Source organism: Bos indicus x Bos taurus, chromosome 15 (genome assembly GCF_003369695.1).
Source record: "Bos indicus x Bos taurus breed Angus x Brahman F1 hybrid chromosome 15, Bos_hybrid_MaternalHap_v2.0, whole genome shotgun sequence".
In the NCBI taxonomy this organism is placed as follows: Eukaryota; Metazoa; Chordata; class Mammalia; order Artiodactyla; family Bovidae; genus Bos; species Bos indicus x Bos taurus.
In genome coordinates this window covers 17,478,532-17,501,241 of record NC_040090.1, presented here as the reverse complement: position 1 = coordinate 17,501,241, position 22,710 = coordinate 17,478,532, and the positions used below count along the sequence as shown (strand labels likewise).

The 22,710-nt window shown below is 46.7% G+C and overlaps 1 protein-coding gene across 2 annotated transcripts in view; it reads left to right on the top strand.

The window, feature by feature from the left end:
* The window catches only part of LDLRAD3 (low density lipoprotein receptor class A domain containing 3), a 273,477-nt gene that overhangs the window by 73,381 nt on the left and 177,386 nt on the right, over positions 1–22,710 (top strand). Inside the window, exons 1-2 of one of the 2 annotated variants that reach the window (XM_027562658.1) lie at positions 2,127–2,225; positions 9,080–9,226. In XM_027562658.1, coding sequence (XP_027418459.1) covers positions 9,139–9,226 — 88 coding nt within the window. In that variant the 5' untranslated portion in view covers positions 2,127–2,225; positions 9,080–9,138. Of the gene's footprint in view, positions 1–2,126; positions 2,226–9,079; positions 9,227–22,710 lie in introns of those variants that run through there. The other variant, XM_027562657.1, reaches the window with a different exon arrangement.

Genomic DNA, 22,710 nt, shown 5'->3' with positions numbered 1-22,710 from the left:
ATCAGACTTCAAATCTTTTCAAGTCTGGTGAGTGTGAAAGAGAACTCCTTTGTTTCATTTATCATGCTCTGATGACAAGTGAGTTTGAGTTTGTCTGAAGCAGCTATTTGAGTTTTCTCATCTGGGAACATAACTGTTCATTTCTATGCTCTGACCAGTTTTCTGTTGGGTGGTCTATGTTTCCATATATAGTCTTATAAGAAAATCCTGAATATGGATCTTTGTGGGTTATATATATGGCAGATACCATTTCCAGTTAGTTGCTTATCTTTTAACTTCGTTTATAGCATCTTTTAATAACCAGATGTTTTCCACTTTAATGCAGTCATATTTATCACTTTTAATGACTTGTGCTCTTTTGACTCTTCTTTTAGAAATCCTTCCTTACCATGTGCTCATCAGGGTATGCCTTGGGGCCTAAATGAAGCTCATTTTGCTTTTCTGGCCTTATTTCTTGGTTTGCTGTGCAACTTTCCATGCTTGCCTTGGGTGTGTCTGTATAGGCTGCACAATGGTTTCTAAGGATTGTAGGCATGGCTGCACCTGTCCTGGGCCAGATGGGGCTGTGCTGACCTTGGAGTTGGAGATAAATTCCCCTCTTCTTGACCTTTTGGCTGTTTCTGAGAGGTGCTGAAGTGTAGAATTGATTGGTCCTCTCTGAAGCCTGGCTTATCTTCAAGCCTGATGAATTGGTTATAAAGTTGTCCCTTCTCTTGTCCTTCGGTTTATCTTCACTGCCTGATTTTTACTTCCTGCTGCTGCTGTCGATTGAAGCTGAAAAGACAAAAGGCACATGAGGCTAGGTTCTCACCCAGGCCTGCCATGCAGGTCACCCTTGGTGAGGACTCAGCGTGTGTGAAAAAAGAGCAAGTGCCCATAGAAGTTCATCCAGAAAAGTTCTTTGTTTCTCTTCTTCCCTCGTGGGAGCTCAGGAATGTTTTACAGAACCAATCTCATTACCCATTGCTTTTTGCACAGAAGTATAAATAGATTCGGGTTTCCCAAGTGGTGCCGTGGTTAAGAATCTGCCACTGCAGAAGACACAAGAGACGTGGCTTTGATCCTTGGGTCGAGAAGATCCCTTGGAGTAGGAAATGCAACCTGCTCCAGTATTTTTGCCTGGAAAATTCCATGGACAGAGAAACCTGGCAGGCTGCAGTACATGGGGTTGCAAAGAGTTGGACACTACTGAGCACACATAAATAGGTTCAGGTAGGGTTTAGATAAATTCACAGAACCTGAGCGTGTCAGAACTGGAAGTATCCTTAGGAGTCATCGCTCATGCAGTCAACAAGCATTTCCTGCATGTCTGCCGGGTGCCTGGCACTTGCTGAGGACGTAGGGCAGCCACTAAACCAAAGGAATTGTTTTAGAGTGTTGGAGGTGTGATGACATAGAGAGGAAGACCCTTTGGATTGAGTGCCTCTTCCATTTTGAAATTTTAGGCAGACCTACTTTCTTGCTTAAGAGTATGCAAACTATGGCCCAGGGGCCCAAACTCAGAATGGTTTTTACCCTTTTAAAGTGGTTGAGAAAACTTAAACATTTGCAGTAGCTTTTAATGATAGGGGATACCAACTTTGAACTTCGGCCATGTGCCCTTCCCCCCCCCAGAAGAATTCTGTTCTCTTCATTAGTAGACTTGTGCTACAGAAACATTGCTCTCGATTGTTATGTCAGTATTTTGAATCGCATCGCTAAAAGTTGTGTACAAAACTGTTTTTTCTCCTCTTCTATAAGTACTGGTGTAATATCTTTAATTTGGCCTTCTGTACCGCACAGCCTAAAATATTTACTGTCTGACCCAAAACACTGGCAGATCCCTGTACTGAGTTTTGTCTTCAGTCTGATTTCTGGTTTGCAAAATGGGTGTGGAGCCTATTTCAGAGGACTACTGTGAAGACCGAGGAAGAGAGCGGATGTTAGACTTCTGCCAGGTGCTAATGTCAGTAGATGTTAGATTTTCCGGAGTGAGAAGTCAATAATCAACTTCTCAAGGGCATGTGAGGGTTGGGGACCAGGATGGAGGGTGGAGCTCAGAACTCACCTTTGAGAATCAACCCCACCCCAGGAACAGCATACCCCAGTGTTGCTGTCCAGCCCCTGAGTCATGGACCTTGGGCCTCACAAAGGCCGCATCCTGCCAGCTCTGCAAATCCCCACAATGTTAATGCCGCTGGGATATAATTTTCCTCATGAAACGCAATGAAGCATAACTAAAAAATGTAAGTAACAGCTTCGGGCCCTTAATGAGGCTATAAATACAGTATGAAAATAATTTATACAGCTATTTCCTGGTGAAGAGCTGTCCTTTTCTTAGACCTCTTTGCTTTTCTCTTTGCTTGCCTCATTAATACTAGCCATTGGCTTTCTTTGCTCACTCATTTTAAGAAGGAAACAAGGATTTGTCACTTTGTAGTGGCTGCTGCTCTGCATTGCACGAGAGAGGCAAATGGGAATGTAGAGTGAAGCGCAGATGCTGGGCAGACAGCTCAGCTTGCTCACTGTCCAGGTGACTCACTCCATCCATAAATCATTCCTGTGGGAAACTTACACCCCACCTTCCTTCAGGGTCAGTGTAAATATAATATGGTGTATGTGTAAATATGAAAGTGAAAGTGTTAGTTGCTCAGTCGTGTCCGACTCTTTGCGATCCAGTGGACTGTAGCCTCCCAGGCTCCTCTGTCCTTGGGATTCTCCAGGCAAGACTACTGGAATGGGTTGCCATTCCCTTCTTCAGGGGATCTTCCCAACCCAGGGATCGAACCCAGGTGGCCTGCAATGCAGGCAGATTCTTTACAGTCTGAGCCACAAGGGAAGCCCCATGAAATCTGTGTAAAAATGAGATGTATGAATGCCAAGGGTGTCATCCCTGGGCCGAACCCATGAGTCATTTTATAGCTTCTCCCCTATGTCCCTGGGCTGTATCTTCTTTGAACAGGTAGATATGCAGAGATTGGGGTTCTTAGAATGAGCTCTCAGGGCGGGCAGGTTGCTGTGCAGAGTCTTGACACAGCTGGAGACCTGGTCCAGCTTCTGCACGTGGAGGCAGAGGCCCATCCTCACACCAGGCTCGGACGTCCACGTGTGAATCCTCCCACCCTGCTGACAGCTAGGATGCTCCCCAGACAGCTCTAGCGGGAAGCAGTTGGTTTGATGAGAACCAAATGGCTCTGGGCAGTGCTCGAGGCAGATGTGTCTGGTTCCATCCAACACCAGTACCACCACGAGGAGTGGTCTGGGGTCGAAAGGACCTGCAGGGATTTTTCAGGGCTGCTGAGAAACTAATCCTGGTGGACCTGCTCACTTGGTGCTTTACACGTGCCCATGCATGAGATGTTCATGTGCATTTGAAAGAGCAAGTCAACGGGAAAGCAGATGGTTGTCTTCAGTGGCCTTGTAACATGATGTGTGTTGGCACCAGGGAATGGGAAGAGGTGTGTTCATTCTCCAGGGAGGTTTTAGGGGAAAGCCGAGTTGAGATCTGCAGGTGGGAACACTAAGTTTGTGTGTGTCTGTACATATACCTGTATATGTCTTGTTTTGTTCTTCACGGAGCCTGCAGACCCGATGGTCAGGAAGCAAAAGCTAAAACCGAAGGTGATTGGACAGATATCTGAAAGTAGGGCCTGTTGATAGTTTGCAGATGCCAAGTCTGTAAGACATCACGATAAGGGGTGACCTTAGAGGGGGAAGATCAACAGAGGGAGGGAGGAGCATATGGAGGGCTCCAACCGGTGCAGGCGAATTCTCGTTTCTCAGCTGAAAAAGTCAGCACTGCTCACTGCCTGTTCCAGAAGGCACAGAATGCAGCAGCTGTCTTGAGTTTTTGCAGCACCCCCTCATCAAATAAAAATTTGTGGGTGCCAGAAATTTTGGAAGAAACAGCAGCAGCAGCTTCTTCTTTTGCCCAGTGGGGGAGGACTTGGGTGTGTTTTTTTGTTGTTTTCTTGGTGCAGATGGTGTAGTTATTTTAAGTAAGTGATGTGCTGCTGCAGTGAAAATGGGCAACTCTTTTTCATTTTTCAGCTTAATGAAAAAAGAAAAAGGAGAAGGAAAAACCCCAGCTAGCCAACTTCGTGCTAATGCTTGTCTTTTTTGGATTCTAAATGTGTCCCAAGACACTGAGATGGGATAAATATTTCAGCCACTAGAAAGTCCTGCTGTCGGGCTCAAAAGATTTCTAACCTCTTTTAAAGCTGGCAGAGTAGTAATTTACTTATACTCATCCAGACACCCCCATGTCCCTTATTTTTATGTATGTACAGATCCTGCTCACCTTCTAGGGGGACGAGGCAGGGGGTAGATGGAACTTTCCAAGGTACAGTGTGAGGGATGGGGATAAATCAGTAACTAGACATTTGGTTTTCTTCTGAGAATAACCACAGATATTTGTTGAGAACCTACTAAATGTCAGATGCCCAGGACTCAGAGCAAAACAAAGCAGTGCCCTTTGGGGTTGTGCAATCTGGTGGGAAGATAGTACAGATGCGTTGGTGAGCACACATCGGGATGAAGGAGAACACGGGACACTCTCAGAGCTGGAAACGGCGGGGCCGGCTTTAGACGGGGTGTCGGTGAAGGAGTCTCAGAGTCAGTGATGTAAAGTGGAGGACGAATGAGATTAGCCAGATGTAGCCGTTTGCCAGGGCTGCCGTGACAAGGAAACATGGTGAGCGGCTTCAACACCAGGCATTTCTTTACTCATGACTCTGGAGTCCAGAAGTCTGAGATCAAAGTGTGCAGAGTTGGTTTCTTTTGAGGCCTATCTCCTTGGCTTGTAGACAGCTGTCTTCTTCCAGAGTTTTCACATGACCCTCCCTGTGCGTCTGTGTCCTCATCCCTTTTTGTAAGGACACCAGACCGATGGGATTAGGGCCCACGCAAACGGCCTCATTTTAACTTTGTTGTTGTTGTTCTCGCTAAGTCATGTCTGACTCTGTGACCCCATGGACTGCAGCGCCCCAGGCTCCCCTTCATCCACTATCTCCACAGTTTACTCAAATGCATGTCCACTGAGTCAGTGGTGTTATCTAACCACCTCATCCTCTGCCGCCCCCTTCTCCTTTTGCCTTTAGTCTTTCGCAGCATTTTACCTTAATCACGCTTTTAAAGTCCCTGCCTCCCAACACAGTCACATACTGAGATACAGGGGTTAAGACCTCAGCATGTGAATTCTGGGGGGACAGATTCAACCCGTAATACCAGATGCAAGGTGTGTGGAAGAATCGGGGTCAGTGGACAGCGTGAGCAGAGGACCACTGCAGGGAGGACATTTGTGATGGAGGAGATGGAATGAGGTTGTAGAGGTTGGGGTGGGGAGGTGGGGCGGGCACCAGGTTTTATAAATCCTGGCAAGAGTTTTAGATTTATTACAAGGGTACAGAAGAGCCATCAGCCATCAGCAGTGTTTAACATCTTCATCTGCTGTGAGGAGAAAGACCTGGGGTGGGGGAAGTGAGAAGTGAAAGGTTGGTTTAAGCCAGCATTTCTCACATCGGCTCTCTTCTGCCATTTCAGGCCATGTGGTTCTCTGTTGTGAGGGGCTGCCCTGTGTATTACGGGGGTGCACTCCTGGCCTCTATTCAATAGAAGCCACAACCAACAATGTCTCCAGACACTGCCATCTGTCCCCAGGGGGCAAAAGTGCCCCCTGTTGAGAGCCACTGGTGTAAAGCAGACCCCAGGTCTCGGTGGCTTGGATTGGATGGTGCCAGTCTAGTGAGGCACATTGGATGGGTTTGAGGAAGATTTTTTTTGGTAAACTTTTTATTTTATAATGGGGTATAGCCGATTAGCCTGGAGAAAGAAATGGCAACCCACTCCAGTTTTCTTGCATGGGAAATCCCATAGACAGAGGAGCCTGGCAAGCTGTACAGTCCCTGGGGCCGCAAAAGAGTCGGACACAACTTTGCAACTAAACAACAACATAACTGCTTAACAATGTTGTGATAGCTTCAGGTGGACAGCAAACGGACTCAGCCATACATACACATGTGTCCATTCTCTCCCAAACTCCCCTCCCATCCAGGCTGCCACACAACAATGACCAGAGTTCCCTTTGCTATACAGTAAGGTCCTTGTTGGTTTTTCATTTTAAATACAGCAGTGTGGACCTATCTATCCCAAACTCCCTAACTATCCCTTTCCCGCATCCTCCCCTCTGGCAACCATAAGTGGTTTGCGTAAGTGGTTTGCGGAAGATTTTTGACGACAGAGTCAGCATGATTCAACCTCTCTCGGCCTCGGCTTGTCCTTTTCCTTTTGTGTTTGTTGATATTGTCACTTCTAAAACACAAGGCTCTGCAGCCCTTGCACGTGTGATGGAGTTGCTGAGATGTGCCCAAGAATCGTTCCTTGGCGTTCTCATTCACCGGGGCAGGAGATCCGACGTCCTGCCAGTAAAGCTCTGGGAGCCCTATGGCTGCAAGACCACCTGTGTCTAACCTACGTGGTACTTAGTCTGTATTCCACCGTCTCGTTTATCAAGTCCCCGTGCCTCCAGGCTCTGGATTCTCAGGGAAAGCACTTTGAAATATAATCTGGCCAATTTTTCTGGCCCTGGAAATCTGTTTATCAGAACAAGATTTCACAGTCCCAGTGACTCTTCCAAGGGGCTTGCCTTCAAGAAGCTAGCTCTGCACTAGGAAGTGTAAGTGATTTCCAAACAAAACAGAATGGCAGCTACGTTCTAAGCCCTGAAGAGTTCCCTGTTTGTGGGGTGTGTGTGGAGGGGGGAGCCCAGAGCAGTTATTAGGAAACAGCTGGATGTGTAGGTCTTCAGGGTTGCGCATCAAGTCTCTGGAGGGGATCCAGCACCTGGCTGTCCTTCTAGGCTTGTCTCCTAGGAGCCCCACTCCAGCATCTCGTGCCTCTGTCCGGAGACGGGCAGCTGGTTTCACGACCATCTCAGGGCTGGTGGTGGCTTTCGCAAGCCCAGTCTTGAGAAGGGTTCTGACATGGAAGGTGGGCTCAATGGACAGAACCCCATGATTCGTGATACCTGGTTTGGGTGTAGAACGGGGGAAAGAGGGGGCACAGTACATTCTCACTTCCAGACCATCAGAGCCGTGTGGTTTTTCATTCCGTACCGTCTGTGCCCTGGACTGAGCCTGTGTGCTCTGGTCTCTGCCATCTTCCTGTGGGCGCGAGGGGCCCTTGTGCTCCATTTCTGCATCTGCCAGCAGACCCTGCAAATGCCACCTCTGTCCTGTGACCTCTCTCTAATGCCTTGAATTTTGACTTTATCTTAAGAACATTGAGGAAACCCTTCAACGGCTTTTTAAAGTCGAGAAGTGTCACGATCGATTTGCTCTTTGGAAAGGTCCCTCTGGCCACAGAGATGGGCTGGAGGGGAGGCAGGGGTCACTTGTGACAGGGGTCCTGGTGAGAGGGTGTGGTGGTTGAGCTGGCGTCATGGCTGTGGCAGTGGAGACCGGCGTGCACGACTTGGTGCCTGGCCCTTGTAGTGGGTGGCTGAGTGAGGAGGAGACAGGAAGGTTTTTAGGAGCCCAGTGCAGGCTCTTAAGGCAGGATGAGGCCCCTCCCTATAGCTGCTCTTCTAGAATTCTTCGGTGAATTACGAAAGCTCGTTTTCGGTAGGGTGTTCCTGTACATTGTTAAGTCAGTGCAGCGGAGCAGGTGGTCTCTGAGGACTATCCGTGGCACCTGGGCGGATGTGGTACCCCTTGCCTACGGCTGTGTCTTTTCCAATTTGCTGCCCGCTTGTTCCAGTTGTAAAGTGTTTTTAGTACCACCCCAGTAGTACCATAGCCACACAACAGGGTGACTGCCCATTTCTCCTTGAGGAAGTCAGGGAACACTTCTGAGGTAGAGTAACAAAGAAGTTGTATGCTAACAGGTGTGTTGGGATTTCCCGGGAGACCCCATGGGTCGAAGGGCATTCCAGGTAGAAATCAGGTATGAAAGACGGTGTGCTGTCAGGGGGCCGGCATGAGAGCTGTGGAAGAGCCTCATGGGCCCTCTCTCCTCCCACTACTCCACAGGAGTCTGGACTTCCTCTTAATGTGGGGCATTAAAATTGTTAGTATACCCTTGTGCCTTTCCAGCCTGGAGGATGGAGCCTGGCTTTCATCTCTGCATCTTTAGAACCTACCTAGTGGATGAATATGGTCATGAAGTTTCAATAAATGCCTGTTGTAGATTCAGGAGGGAGTCCTGGTCTTTTTTTTTTTTTTAAACAACTCCTTTTCCCCTAAGACTGTTTTATTTCCAATGGCTCATGATCTCCCAGACTTTGATCACAGTGGCTCAGATGGGTCCGATTGATCAGATCGGCTCCCTTGACAGTTGGCCTCCAGGGTCAATTGGTGGATGAATTCAGCTCTCCTTGACCTTCCCTGTTTGCTTTCCAGCCCGAGAGTTGGCCCAGTGGGATGAGGGGCTTGCCATTCTATGACTGTGTTCAGTGGAGTTGAGTCTCAACCTTGAGGCTTGGTGCTAAATCTCTGGGAACTCTTGGCAAGCCTTCCAGGGACTTGGTACTCTTATGGGGCTAGAAGGCCTGCACTCAAGTTTCAGCCTGGCCTTTCCACCCCGTGTGACCCCAGGCAGTTCAGTTTTGTGGGCTGGGGCTCCTGTTTCCTATCGTGAAATTATCTTCCAGTATTCCTGTCGACTTGGCCGGAGTTCAAGGATTCTGTGATCATAGGGCCGCAGAGTCTGAGACCTGAAGGAACCTGCAGTTCTCTTTATTGGAGGTGCTGAGAGTCCCTCGTTCACTTTCTGTCTTGGAAAAGTTTCTTTTTAGCCACTGCCAATGACCAGAAGAAAAACGTTTACGTTTTATGACCAGTCTTCGACAAAGCAAGAAGTCTGTGAGCGTCTGTTGTGTGCTCAGCACCAGTGAAGGGCTTTTCTCATGTAGGCCTCACAGAATCCCCAGGGGTGGGGCAGATTATATGTCCATTTCACAGATGAGGAAACTGAGGTCCAGAGAGGCAACATCACCCACTGGAAGTGCCACATGCACTGCCTGTGTGGAGGAAGAGCTGTGGGGGCCCGGGTCCTTGGCACCTTGGCCATGCCATCTCACCGCCCTGTCCCTTTCCTCCCACAGACAGCCAGCTGCTCCCTGGGAACAACTTTACCAACGAGTGCAACATTCCAGGCAACTTCATGTGCAGCAACGGGCGGTGCATCCCCGGCGCCTGGCAGTGCGACGGACTGCCCGACTGCTTCGACAAGAGTGACGAGAAGGAGTGCCGTGAGTGGGCCTGCCCTTTGCTGGGGGTGCGGGTGGGGGCCTGTCCCGGGGTGTCAGTGGGGAGTTCCCCCCGGCCTGTGTGTTGCCAGTCATGGGGCTCAGGCCTCCGGCCGGCTGTCCTGCTCCTCCGCCTGTAACTCACTCTCAGAGCAGCGTGGTCAGTGCAGAAGCAGGGGTCTTGGTGTGGTGGGAGCCACAGCTTTGGGGGAGCAGGGAACCCTTTCACCAGACTCTCCTCACCCCTACGCTGGGGTCCTCTCACCGCCTTCCCCTCACACATGGGATGCTGAGGCTCCCAGAGGTTGAGCAGCTCCGGTGTCTCCTCACCAGCAAGCAGCCGACCTGGATTTGAACCCAGGGCTGCCTGAACCCGGGGCCCAGGCTGGAAACCACCTTGCACGTCTTACACATCGCGCAGCATTCTTGACGATTAGATCCATTGCAGCATCACCTCAGGTATCCGCCATGGAGCTGGTACTGACTTTATGGCAATCTGCTTCCAAATGCCCTTTTCTCTGCCGACACCTGGGGCCGCATTTTCAGGTGGCACCACCAGGACTGGGGTCTTTTCTTGTCCTCCCCACCCGTCTCCCTTCTTTAGCCTCTTACCCATTTTGTACCCCAAATCTGCATGAGATTTGGGTCGGTGGTCATCTCCGAGAAAGAAGGCCCCAGGGGTGTGAGTTGAGGGGCCCCCAGAGATTGGTAGGATCCTTCTCCCTGGTCATAGAGCCTTATTTCCCTTCATTGCCAAAGCTGGGCGCTGCAGAGTGAGCTGGGCTGTGGCACGCTGGCTGGCAGGAAGCAGGCTGGGGCCAGTGTGGAGGCCCTGGGCTGTGCGGTGCCCGGGGACCACACAGCTGGACATTGGTTCTTGGCTGTTTCCTGGGCTTTGGGCACCGGGCCACAGGGCCTCTCACATAGGAGAACTCTGTGTTCTGGCTCTGAATCTGCTGTCTTTCTGGAAGCCAGCTGAGGAAATGAGGAGATGATGATTATCTGAACTTTTCACATAGCTGTTACCAGGATTTGAGGCTCAGCTTGTTGACGTACAGGAAGCAGCCCTGGGTTTGGGGCCCCCTCCGGGGCCAGGCTCCCTATCCCTCGTGACGTGGCCCCTCTGAGACCGGCCTCTCAGAGATCTTGGTCCCTGATGCCTCCCCTGACTCTTCAGAGGCATTTTGGGAGGGGGTGGCTGAGAGTATGTTTTTTTGTGAGAGGTATTTCATCTCGTCTGTTGCATGTGATTTCTTCTGAATAGACCACTCTACATAATGCATTTTTATTTTTACAGAGTTGTATTAAAAAAAAAGTATGAAGTCTGTTTCGGCTTTTTCTGTTTCTAGCCTGGCTTCAAAACTGCTGGAAGTTGAATTTGTAATTTGAGTTTCAAATGAGACAGTATGTGTGAACCCTGTAATCTGTCCAGTTTTGAGCATTATTAAACATTCAGAATGTGAATGATCGTTTTTGGAATACAGTGTGTATTTGAACTCCCATAAATACAGATTGTATTTAGCTGAACTAGGAATATTCAGACCAGGGCACGTTTGTGACAGGATGCAGGATCAAGAGTTGAGACCTAAGTTTGATTCCCAGCTTTGGCAGTTGCAGCTGTGTGATCTTAATGTTCTCTGTGACATTCTCTGTCCTCTGCCAATCCAGTTCCATGATTTCAGAATTCATGCATAAACGGGAAGAGCTGGTGAAAAGAGAAATAAAAAAGAGAAAAGATGGTGTGGGCAGCTGCTTGGCGAGGTTTGGTTTGGTTTGGAACAGGCTCGCCTTGGCTATTCTCCATTATTTTTTTTCTCCTTGTTTCCTACCCTTCACCCCCAAGTGTAGTAGAGACTTTATTTGCATTTATTTAGTCTTTTGATCAAAACATAATTTAAAGAACCATACACATAAACACAGGCATTCACAAAACCTTTCCTCCATTGCCCCTCTTTTTTTCTTTTAATCTTTAAAGTATAAAAACAGAAGACCACTGGAAAGTTTAGACAACAGAGGGAAGGAAAAGAAGGAATTTTCTAAAACAAATTCTCCTTGCAGTTCAGATTCCATGTGTATTCCCTTCCAGTCCAGGACCTGAGGGTGTGAGACCTGGAAAAGGACTTTGTCCAAACCCCAGCCCTCCTCCCCACCCCTCTCCCCACCATGCTGTGTGATTTTAGGAGAGCTACCAGAATGGTCTAAAAGTTAGTCACTGGGAGGATTAAATGAGAATTCCTTAATCCTTCTGCTACCTCAATTCCCTCCTCTCAAAATGAGAGTGATCAGCCTTCTAAGTGGTGGTGTTGTTACTTTTTAATGGCTGTGAAGCACGCAGCACCGTGCCTGGGTATAGTCGGTGACTTGTAAACTTTGAGAGTTACTGGTCAGTCTGCACAGGGTACGTTGTTGTCATGGGGCATGTGATTGAGTAACTTGCTTTTGCTACACTTTACTTTAGAGACTTTGGCACCTTCCCACACATGTAGCACCTCTAATTGTTGTTTTATGGGTTACCTACCCTTCCATCCAGTAGATGCTCTGTAATCTAATAATTTCCCTATTGTCAGATGTTTAAGTCTTTTTTGCTTTTTTACTTCTGCTGATCAAACTGTTTAGGGTCCGTTAAGGAACTTATCCATACCCGGAGGACAGAAATACAGATTGGTTTCAGCCAGAGCCTGGATGGCCTGGGCCAAGGTCTCCAGGGTAGGTACCATTTGATCTGTCCTTTCAGGGGCTCCCTAAGAGTGGTCGATTTAGAATCCATGCCACCTTCTTCTGTGTCTTGCTTAGAAGTTACAGGGTTCATTCTCTGATTCTTTGGAACAACCTGGTACTTACAGGGAGGAGAGTGAGGGCAGCTGATGTTCTCACTTGGAAGAAGGGATCGCCTCTAATGCCCTGTGAAATAGCTTTGGCATTTAGAAGAGAATACACTTCATCAGGGAGTAGCCTTGCCCTTTCCAAAGGGTGAGACAAGGGCCCGGAGAAGTGTGTGCTGGAGGGTTACAAGGCAGAGAGCAGTTAATGCTGTATCCACAGCAGAGGAAAGATTTTCGTGAGACAGGAAGAAACTTTTTCATTTAAAGGTAATAGTAAAAACTGGGGGAATGGGGAAGGAGGAAAACAGCATCCCGCGTAGAGTCTGTCCTCTTTCATAGATCACTATTAGCATCTTACAAGTTTGCATTTAGGCTTTTCTCAGTTGTAATCACCAGAGGTATACAATTTTATATTTTAATTTTTTCCCAGGTAACATTTTAACATTTTTCTACGTTTTTACAGTGTATTTGTCTATCACTTTTAATGCTTAAACAGTCCATTCATTTGGTATAATATAATTTCAGTTCAGTTCAGTTCAGTTCAGTTGCTCAGTCCTGTCCGTTATTTACCTATTATTTGGCATTCACATTGTTTGCAATTTTTCACTTAGAGATAGTGTTCATGGTTGTGAAATGAGGGTTTATATGACTTTCCCCCTATTTTGAGAAATTTTCTTCAGCTTGATTCTCAGAAATGCAATGATTAGGTGAAAGGACAGGAGGTTTTTCTAACTCTTGATCAGAGTGCCCACTTGTTCTGCTAACGGTTTGCACCAGCTTGTTCTCTCACTGGCAACATGTGTGACTTGTGGCTTTATTTTAGTCTTGGCAGCATTGGGAAATATCTTTAAAAATAGTTTTTCTGGTTCGTTTAATATAGTTGAAAACAGTTACATATTTTCACTTTTTCAAATTATCTAAAGTGGTTGATTGTTTTCCCGTTCCCCTGTTTACTGGTTGTATTTCTGACCTCGTGAAATATTAATGGGCTAGAATAAATTTCCAACTAGGGTGAGTCATTGAATTTTCCACCTAAAGAGTTTTGAGAGTGGAGGCTCATTTGGGGATAGGCTGAGTGTATTTCTGTTCTTAGTTAATGGAATCCCCTAAATGATTGTTTTATCCAGATAACTTTTCCTTGGAATAAAAGGGTATGTTTTATAAAAACATAAAAGTTCCATGAAAGCCCTGATTATAACAAGAGCAATGGCATGCCATTACTTGAGCTTCCGCTGGGCTGCACTATCCAGGCACTTTACGTTATATTAACATGGATTGTTGGAAGCCTGATGAGAAAGACACTGTTGTTATCTCTGGTGGAGCAGACTGAGCTGTAGAGAGATGATGCAGAACTCGACGGCTGCTCCCAAGAGTAAGTCCTTGTAACCTTTCCCTACCAGAGACCACCAGTGGGTTCATTGAGTCTTTTGTAAATGGATCCATATTATTCTGCTGAACAGGATTGTACTGTATGGTATCACTACTGATCTACTTCTCAAGAAACTTAAGAAACATCAGTAATGTCTTCCTGTGGACAGGCATACCTTAGAGATGGTGTGGTTTCACTTCTAGACCATCTCAGTAAAGCGAGTCACACAAATATTTTAGATTCCCAGTGCATATGAAAGTTGTGTTTATACTATACTGTAGGCTTCCCCAGTGGCTCAGTGGTAAGGAATCCACCTGCAATGCGGGAGACTCAAGAGACACAGGTTCGATCCCTGGGTCAGGAAGATCTCCTTGAGGAGGAAATGGAAACACACTCTAGTATTCTTGCTAGGAAAATCCCATGGAAAGAGGAGCCTAGTGGGCTGAAGTCTATAGGGTCGTAAAGAGTCGAACACAACTGAGCAACTGAACAGCAGCAGCAGCAGTAGTCTATTAAGTATGCAATAGAATTATGTCTAAAAATAATGTACATATTTTAATTAAAAAATTAAAATTTCTTTAAACTACTAACCATCATCTGAGCCTTCAGCGAGTTGTAATCTTTTTGCTGGTGAAGCATCTTCCCTAGGTTGTTGATGGCTGCTGACTGATCAGGGTTGTGATTGCTGAAGGTTGGGATGGTTGTGGCAATTTCTTAAAATAAGAAACAGTGAAGTTTGCTGCATTGATTGACTCTTTCATGAACAATTTCTCTGTAGTGGCAATGCTGTTGCTAGCATTTTATGTATAGAACCTCTTTTAAAAGTGGAGTCAATCCTATCAAACCCCACTGCTTCTTGTCAACTAAGTTTATGTAATGTCCTAAGTCCTTTGTCGTCAGTCAGCAATCTTCACAGCATCTTCACCAAGTATAGATTCCATCTCAAGAGACCACTTTCTTTGCTCATCCATAAGAAGCAACTCCTTACCCATTACAGTTTTATCATAAAATTGCAGCAGTTCAGTATCATCTTTAGGCTCTGCTTCTCATTTCTAGATCTCTTGATATTTCCACCACATCTGCATTTACTTCCTCCACTGAAGTCTTGAACCCCTCAAGGTCATCCGTGAGAGTTGGAATCAACTTCTTCCAAACTCCTGTTAATGTTGATATTTTGACCTTTTCCCATGAATCACGAATACTCTTAATGGAATCTAGACAGGTGAATCCTTCCAGAAGTTTTTCAATTTACTTGTCCCAGATCCATCAGAAGAATCACTGTCTTGGGCAGTTTTAGCCTTATGAAAGGTATTTCATAAAGAACAAGACTCGAAAGTCAAAATGACTCCTTGATCCGTGGGCTGCAGAATGGATGTTAGCAGGCATGAAAACATTAATCTCATTGTTCATCTCCATCAGAGCTCTTGACTCACCACATGTGTTGTCAGTGAGCAGTAATGTTTTGAAAGGAATCTTTATTTCTGAGCAGTAGGTCTCAACAGTTGTTTTAAAATATTTAGTAAACAAAGTGGTCAACAAATGTGCTGTCATCCAGGCTTTGTTGTTTCATTGATAGAGTGCAGATAGAGTAGATTTAACATTATTCTTAAGGGCCCTAGAATTTTTAATGGCAAATGGTAAACGTAAAGTCATCAGCTCTTTAGCCCCTAACAAGAGAGTTAACCTGTCTGTGAAGCTTTGAAGCCAGGCATTGACTTCTCCTCTGCAGCTATGAAAGTCCTAGATGGCCTCTTCTCATAAATGGTTGTTTTGTCTACACTGAAATTTTATAGTCACCTTTATTCATTATCTGAACTGGATCTTCTGGATAACTTACTGGAGCCTCTACATCAGTACTTACTGTTTCACCTTGCATTTTTGTTATGGAGAGAGCTTCTTTCCTTAAACCTCATGAACCAGCCTCTCCTGGCTTCAAACTTCTGCAGCTTCCTCACCTCTCTCAGCCTTCATGGAATTGAGGAGAGTTAGGATTGGACTCTGGACTGGGCTTTGGCTTAAGGGAATGTTGTGGCTGGTTGGGTCTTCTATCCAGATCAGTACAACTTTCTGCATATCAGCAATAAAGCTGTTTTGCTTTTTTATCATTTGTGTGTTCACTGGAGCAACACTTTTAATTTCCTTCAAAAACTTTTCCACAGTTTGGCTAATTGTTCAGCACCAGAGGCCTAGCTTTTGGTCTTTGTTGAAAGACCGAGTTCCTTCCTCATCGAGTATAATCATCAGTTCTAAGTTTTGTTTAAAGCGGGAGATTTGTGACTCTCCCTTTTACCTGAATACTTCGAGGTCATTATAAGGTTACTATTTAACCTAATTTTAATATTGTGTTTCAGGGAATAGGGAGCCTGAGGGCGAGGGAGAGGGAGAGAGATGGGGGCAAGGCCAGTTGGTCTGTGGAGCAGTCAGAACACACACAACATTTATCAATTGAGTTCACCATCTTACCTGGGCATGGTTCCTGGAGCCCCAAAACAGAGACAGTAGTAACATCGGGGATCACTGATAACAGATCAACATAGTAAACACAATAATAATGAAAATGTTACCCTGACATATGACAAAGAGACACAAAGTAAACCACCATGATTGGGAAAACGGCTTGACATGGGGTTCCCACAAACCTTCAATTTGTGAAAAAAGAAACCTCAGTATCTGCAAGGGGCAATAAAGTGAAATGCAATATGGCGAGGTATGCTTGTAAATGATTTCTAAAATGGCAATTAGTCTGTGAATCTCTGAAAGAAGAAACTGTACTTTATTACTGCCCCTTGCCATAATAATAAAGCAGAAATCCAAATTTCGAGAACATACATGTGACTTGAAACCGAGAGCCTTCAGATCTCCTGCCAGCTTTGTGTTGGAGTGCAGCTGCCATTTCTCTGTGTTCTAACCAAGTAGGGGAGAGATCTTGAGATCCGGGTCACAAGGTGGTTCATTTGCTTTTTTTGAAAAATTGTATTGATCACTATCTTTGAGGCATGTACAGACTTTTAAAATCTCAGGGCCTGTGTATGCGTGTGTGTGTGTGTGTGTGTGTGTGTTAGCAGGGATGGGGATGGGGATAAATTCAAGAATCTTGTCAAATGATAAAATTTAATGAAACTCCAATCCAGAGATTTAGAAAAGTAGGTCCAAAAATGGAATTTGAGTTTTTGCTTGTAGTGTTCCCAGCCATTTCTTGAGCATGACTTTTACTTGGTCGGGTGTGACGGCAGAAACCTAGGAGAAGGGGTTGAGAGGGCAAGTTTGAAATAATGATCACCAAGAAATGTCAAAAGAGAGGAAAGCCCAGTCAGAAATTCTTCCTTTTCTTTTCAGGTCTTTCTCATCATCTGACTCTAGGTGGTGCCACATATAATGTTTTCTATTAAACCTGGTGATCCAGGGCAAGCGGAGATGAGGGGAAAGAACCTGGATTCTGAGTCATTCTCCTTGCCAAACTAGCAGTAATTCAGCTGTTTTACCAGGGCTCCTCCTGCTTGGCTCGCATGCAGAATGTCCCGGGAAATCAGGCAGTTTCCATGGGATGGGTACAGCTCGCTCCTTCATCTCTCAGGCTGCTCTGTCTTTTCTTAGAGAAGGGGGTGGTGACAGGTTGTATGCTGTGACCTGGGAGGTAGCCCGACAGTGACGGGGGAGACGCTGGGGAGTAGTGGGATCTAGTCCTCCCCTGCAGCTGTGTAAGAGCAAAGCCGGCGCAACACTGTCGTGGGTTCAGCTGTGTCCCCATCCCCACCCCCAGTTCATGTGTGGAAGTCCTATAACCCCAGTACCCCAGAATGTGACCTGGCCAGAAAAGAGAACCAAATTTTGCCATTTTCAGAAACATGGATGGACTTGGAGGGCATTATGCTACGTGAACTAACAGAAAGATAAATACTCTATGATATCACTAATATGTGGACTCTAAAAAATACAACAAACTACTGAATGTAACAAAAAAGAAGCAGACTCACAGAAAAAGCTAGTGGTTACCAGTGGGGTGGGGGTGCCACTGCTGCTGCTGCTAAGTCGCTTCAGTCATGTCCGACTCTGTGCGACCCCAGAGACGGCAGCCCACCAGCCTCCTCTGTCCCTGGGATTCTCCAGGCAAGAACACTGGAGTGAGTTGCCATTTCCTTCTCCAATACATGCATGCATGCTAAGTCGCTTCAGTTGTGTCTGACTCTGTGTGACCCCATAGACCAGGCTCCTCTGTCCACAGGATTCTCTAGGCAAGAATACTGGAGTGGGTTGCCATTTCCTTCTCTGGGAGTTGGGGTGGGGGACGGTAATATAAGGGTGGGGGGTTGCCATTTCCTTCTCTGGGAGTTGGGGTGGGGGAAGGTAATATAAGGGTGGGGGATTAAATGTACAAATGATTAGGTACAAAATAAGCTACAAGGATATATTGTACAACATGTGGAATATCACCAATATTTTCTAATAACTATAAATGGAGTATAACCTTTAGAAATTGTGAATTGCTATATTGTACACCTGTAACATAATACTGTACATCAACTCTACTTCAATTTAAAAATGTATTAAAAAGGGACTTCCCTGGTGGTCCAGTGTTTAAAAGTCTGCCTCCAGTACAGGGGACGCCAGTCTGATACCTGATCAGGGCGCTAAGATCCCACATGAGGCAGAGTAGCTAAACCCCTGCACCACAACTTCTGCACCCACTCTCTAGAGTCCTCAAGCCGCAACCACTGAAGATGCCTAGAGCCCGAACTCATCAACAAGCCACCGCAGTGAGAAGCCTGTGCGCCACAGCCAGAGCAGCCCCCACAAAGCCCATGCACAGCAACGAAGACCCAGTGCAGCCAAAAATTATAAATAAATTTTAAGAAAAAATATATTAAAAAATTTTAAATAGCATGAAGAAACAAAAAGAACATGACCTTATTTGGACATAAGACCTTTATAAAGGTAATCAGGTTAAACTGAGGTCATTAGAGTGGGCCATATCCAATATGCCCTTATAAAAAGGTAGAGTTTGAGTACCAAGATCCATACAGAGGGAAGACGATGGTAAGACAGAGAGAGGGTGGCCATTTATAAGCCAAGGGGAGAGGCCCGAAACAACCTTCCCCACAGCCATCGGAAGGAACCAGCCCTCCTGACACTAGGGTGTAACTCGTGGCCTCCTGAGCTGGGAGACAACACGTGTCTGTTGTCGAAGCCACCAAGTTCTTGTCCTTTGTTATGACAGTCCTCGCAAACTAACCCAGCCATCTACCCATCTCTTATTTTTTTAAAAAAAGTGTTACATAGTGAGTGACAGCTGTCCTACAGCTGAGTAACAGGATGACATTCACAGACATCCTATTCTATTTTTTTTTTACAATGTGAAAGTAAAGATCTTACTATTATAGGTTCAATTATGTTCCTGCCAAAGACATGTCATGGTCCTCACCCCCAGAACCTCTGAATGTGACCTTCTATGCAATTGGGATGATGGGGGTGTAATTAGTTAAGATAAGGTCACACTGGCATCTGGTGGGCTTTTAATCCAATGTGACTCATGTCCTCGTGAGAAGTGCTATGAGGATATGAGGGAAGAAGGCCACGTGACAGCAGAGGCAGAGATGGCAGTGATGCGCTGCAAGAGAAGGAACGCCGAGAATTGACAGCTGCGCCCAGGAGCTAAGAGGAGGCGGGGAGAGAGTCCACCTTGAGTCTCAGGGGGCGCGTGGCCCTGCTGACACTTTGACTGTGGACTTCTGGCCTCCAGAAATGTGAGAGAATAAATTTCCGTTGCTCAGAGCCCCTCAGTGGTAGTACTCTGTTGTTACCGCCCGAGGCATCTAATACACATCCTTCCCAGGGATGAGTCAAGCCATTTGGGCTGCTGGGGTCCCGCCCAGCCCAGTAGGTGTGGCCTACTGGTGTCAGCCGCCCTGACACTTGCCTGGCCTCTCAGAGCCTCACTCTTCTTTCTGCTGCGGCACACCACCTTGTCACACAGTCGAGGCAACCCTTTTCCCTCCAGGTCGTGTAGCTGGCAAGCCATTGTTAAATGCTGAATTTCAAAACCCTTCTGAAGACCTCGATCTTCAGAAAACAGAAGTCTAGAGAATAGTGCTGTGGTTAATTCCCTGTCCCTGAAATGCTTCAGAATGAAAACTTTCGTTCCTCTTTCCTCTCCAGCGCTCATGGTACAGAAGGAATGCAGGACCTGTGTGTGTTAATGTTGCCCCTGTTCTAACTTAGTCGTTTTTGTTTGTTTGTGTATTCGTTTAGAAACATCTCAGAGCATTTCAGGCATGGCTGCCACTTCACTTGGTTTCTTTCCTCTCAAACGTGAGACCATAAGTCCTATGGTTAAAAGCAGGGGCTTTGGAGGACAGGGTGTCCGGGATGGCTCAGTGGTAAAGAATCTGCCTGCCAATGCAGGAGATCCTGGAGATGTGGGTTCTATCCCTAGATTGGGAAGATCCCCTAGAAGAGGAAATGGCAACCCACTCCAGTATTCTTACCTGGGAAATTCCATGGACAGAGGAGTCTGGCAGCTATAGTCCATGGGATCACAGAGTCCGATGTGACTGAGTACACACACACACACACACACACACACACACACACACATGCGCGTGCACACACACATTAGTGTTTGGCCTCCGTTTATGGCCTCTGAGGCTCTGGGCACCGATTTGCCTTCCGCTATAGCAATTTCCTCATCCGTATAATGTGGATAATAACCCAGGGGTGATAGTTAAAACGTTTAATAGACGGCGTGTCCAGGCCTAATCCAAGTTAGAAATAGAGTGGAGATCAGCACAGCTGACCACAGGGCATTGCTGTCACTCTTAAATGAGCTAATGTAGGTGAGGCTTGGAGCTGGGGTTCCGGGCCCCGGTAACAGGTTCAGTAAGTGCTAATGGACATTATTCCCTCATGAGTGCCAATGACACGATCCTCAAGCCCAAGTCTGCAGTGACATTCCTGGCCCTGCCATGCTAAACGTCCAGCCCATCCCTTGCCCCTCTCCCCCAGAGCTGCCCACCCCGTCTCTTCCCGCTTTCGCTTAGGAGCCCTGGAAACCCCTTCAAGACTCCACCTCCAGGGAGTCTTAAACATACAGTCATCAGCTCTTATGAAATTCTCTCTAGCTTTGCGCTCCAGGAGGCCAGCCAGACACGGAAGCCCCAGTACAAGAGAAGGAACCAAATCTTTGAGGATCTTAGGTGGGCCGGGCAGGCTCACTGGGTCATAGGGAGAGGGACTGGACGGAGCTCTTTTGCGTTCAGCTGGGAACTCATGTCTTCACGGCCCTGCACTTGGCCCCCACCCGCCAGAGTGTTCCCAGCTCTGCCCAAGTCCCGCACAATTAAGCACCTAAGTGGATTTTGATGACGGCACTTTGCGGCTCCACTTCAGCAGCCTTCTGAAGTCTCTGCTTTCACTCCCGTTGGCCTGAAACCCACACCACCTCCCTGCAGCCGCCAAGGTCTAGGACTCATAGAGGTCACATCCTTCTAGGCCCTCCCTCCCCGTCCGGACGTGCGCTTTGTGCCTGATGCCAGTCCTGCTCTCCAGATGTTGGGATGGCGGTGTAAATTCCCCAATGGCCAGTCAGCTACTTAGGGACAGCTTCCCACTTGTCAGGCTACACTTGACCTTCACACGAATTGACCATATGCTAACGTTTCTAAAAGGGCCCTGGCTGCTGTTTGAAGAAGCCAGCAATTTTACAGTAGATGGAGACATACGAAAGTGCTCCAAAACTCCCTAGATATTTCAGTTGCCTGGGGCTACTCAAACAACATATCACAAACCCATGACTTGAAAGAACAGAAATATATTCTCTCCCAGGTCTGGAAGCTGAGTGTCCGGAATCAAGATGTCCACAGGGCTGTGTTCTCTCAGGAGGTTCTAGGGGCAGGTCCTTCCTTGTTTCCTTGCTGGCATCCCTTGGCATCTTTGATGTGCGCGGGATGTAGATGAAACATCATGTGGTTGTTTGCCCTGGGCACATGTGTTCTGTGTCCAGATTTCCCTTTGCTTAAAAAGGACACCCATCGTTGGCTTGGTGTCACCCCTTGTCCAGAGTGACATCATCTTAACTTGATTATATATATTGCACAGACTCTTTTTCCAAATAAGGTTCCATCTGGAATTCTAGGACATTAGTCACCTACCATACCAGGTACATATTGACAAGGCAGAGTGCGCAGTGGCCAGCGCCCCCAGGACCAGGCCTGAGCACTCAGCCCCCTGTGTGCTGTGTGCTGGATGAGTTTTTCCTGTATCCCCTCGGGGTCACTTGATGTTATTGTTTTACTCCTCCCTCTATATTTGGTGGTCATGGAACAGGAGGGCTTCTCAGGTGGCTCAGTAGTAAAGACCTCACATGCCAATGCAGGAGATACGGGTTTGATCCCTGGGTTGGGAAGACCCCCTGGAAAAGGAAATGGCAACCCACTCTGGTATTCTTGTCTGAAAAATCCCATGGACAGAGGAACCTGTCAGGCTTCAGTCCATGGGGTCGAAAGAGTCAGACACAAGTGAGTGATCGAAAAACACATGCTCACATGAAACAGGACCAGGAGTGTCAGTAGAACAGGAGTAGCCTGGGAGAGTGCTTTGTATGAGAAAATAAATATTTTTTGAGTCAATTATAGAAGTAGTCTTACTTTTGTGAGGTATCTTTACTTGGCTACTTCCATGATTAAAAAAATAAATTACTCTGAACTCCAGGTAGTGTGTATGGCAGCCTGTGAAAGTCCTGTGCCTTTAAAAGCCACTGGGGTGGGAGGTGCTGTCACTAAACTGATGCTTGTAGCTCTCTGTCTTCCAGTCCACCTGGGAGAAAGCTGGGAGCGCTCCCAGACAGATTGGACTGTAGGCAGCCTTCTTGTCCCTGTACAAGGACATGGAGAACATGAGTTAGTTGCCAATGTTTCTAAATCGGAAGCTTGCACATAAAAATTGGGATTATCAGGTTTTCTTGGAAAATTAGATTTAGTGTTAGGATACTCTGCGCTCAGAGAACCTTGTTTCCACTCTGCGTCTATGGTTCGTTTCACCATCTTGCTCATTCGAAGTTCATCGGTGTTTCTTTAATCCCAAGACACACATCTTTTTACATGTTCAGGTCTCTGAATGTGAGACACCTTTTATAATCAATGGAGTAAGAAAACATGTGTCCTGGTTTAATTGGCAGAGTGCTTTTTCTTTCCCAGTTGTATGTAAATTATGGCATGCCTTATAATTGGTGGTGTCTTAGACCCAGTGAAATTGAATTCATTTTCTCTGGCTTGTTAGCATATGGTGTTTCAACCAAAGGTGCT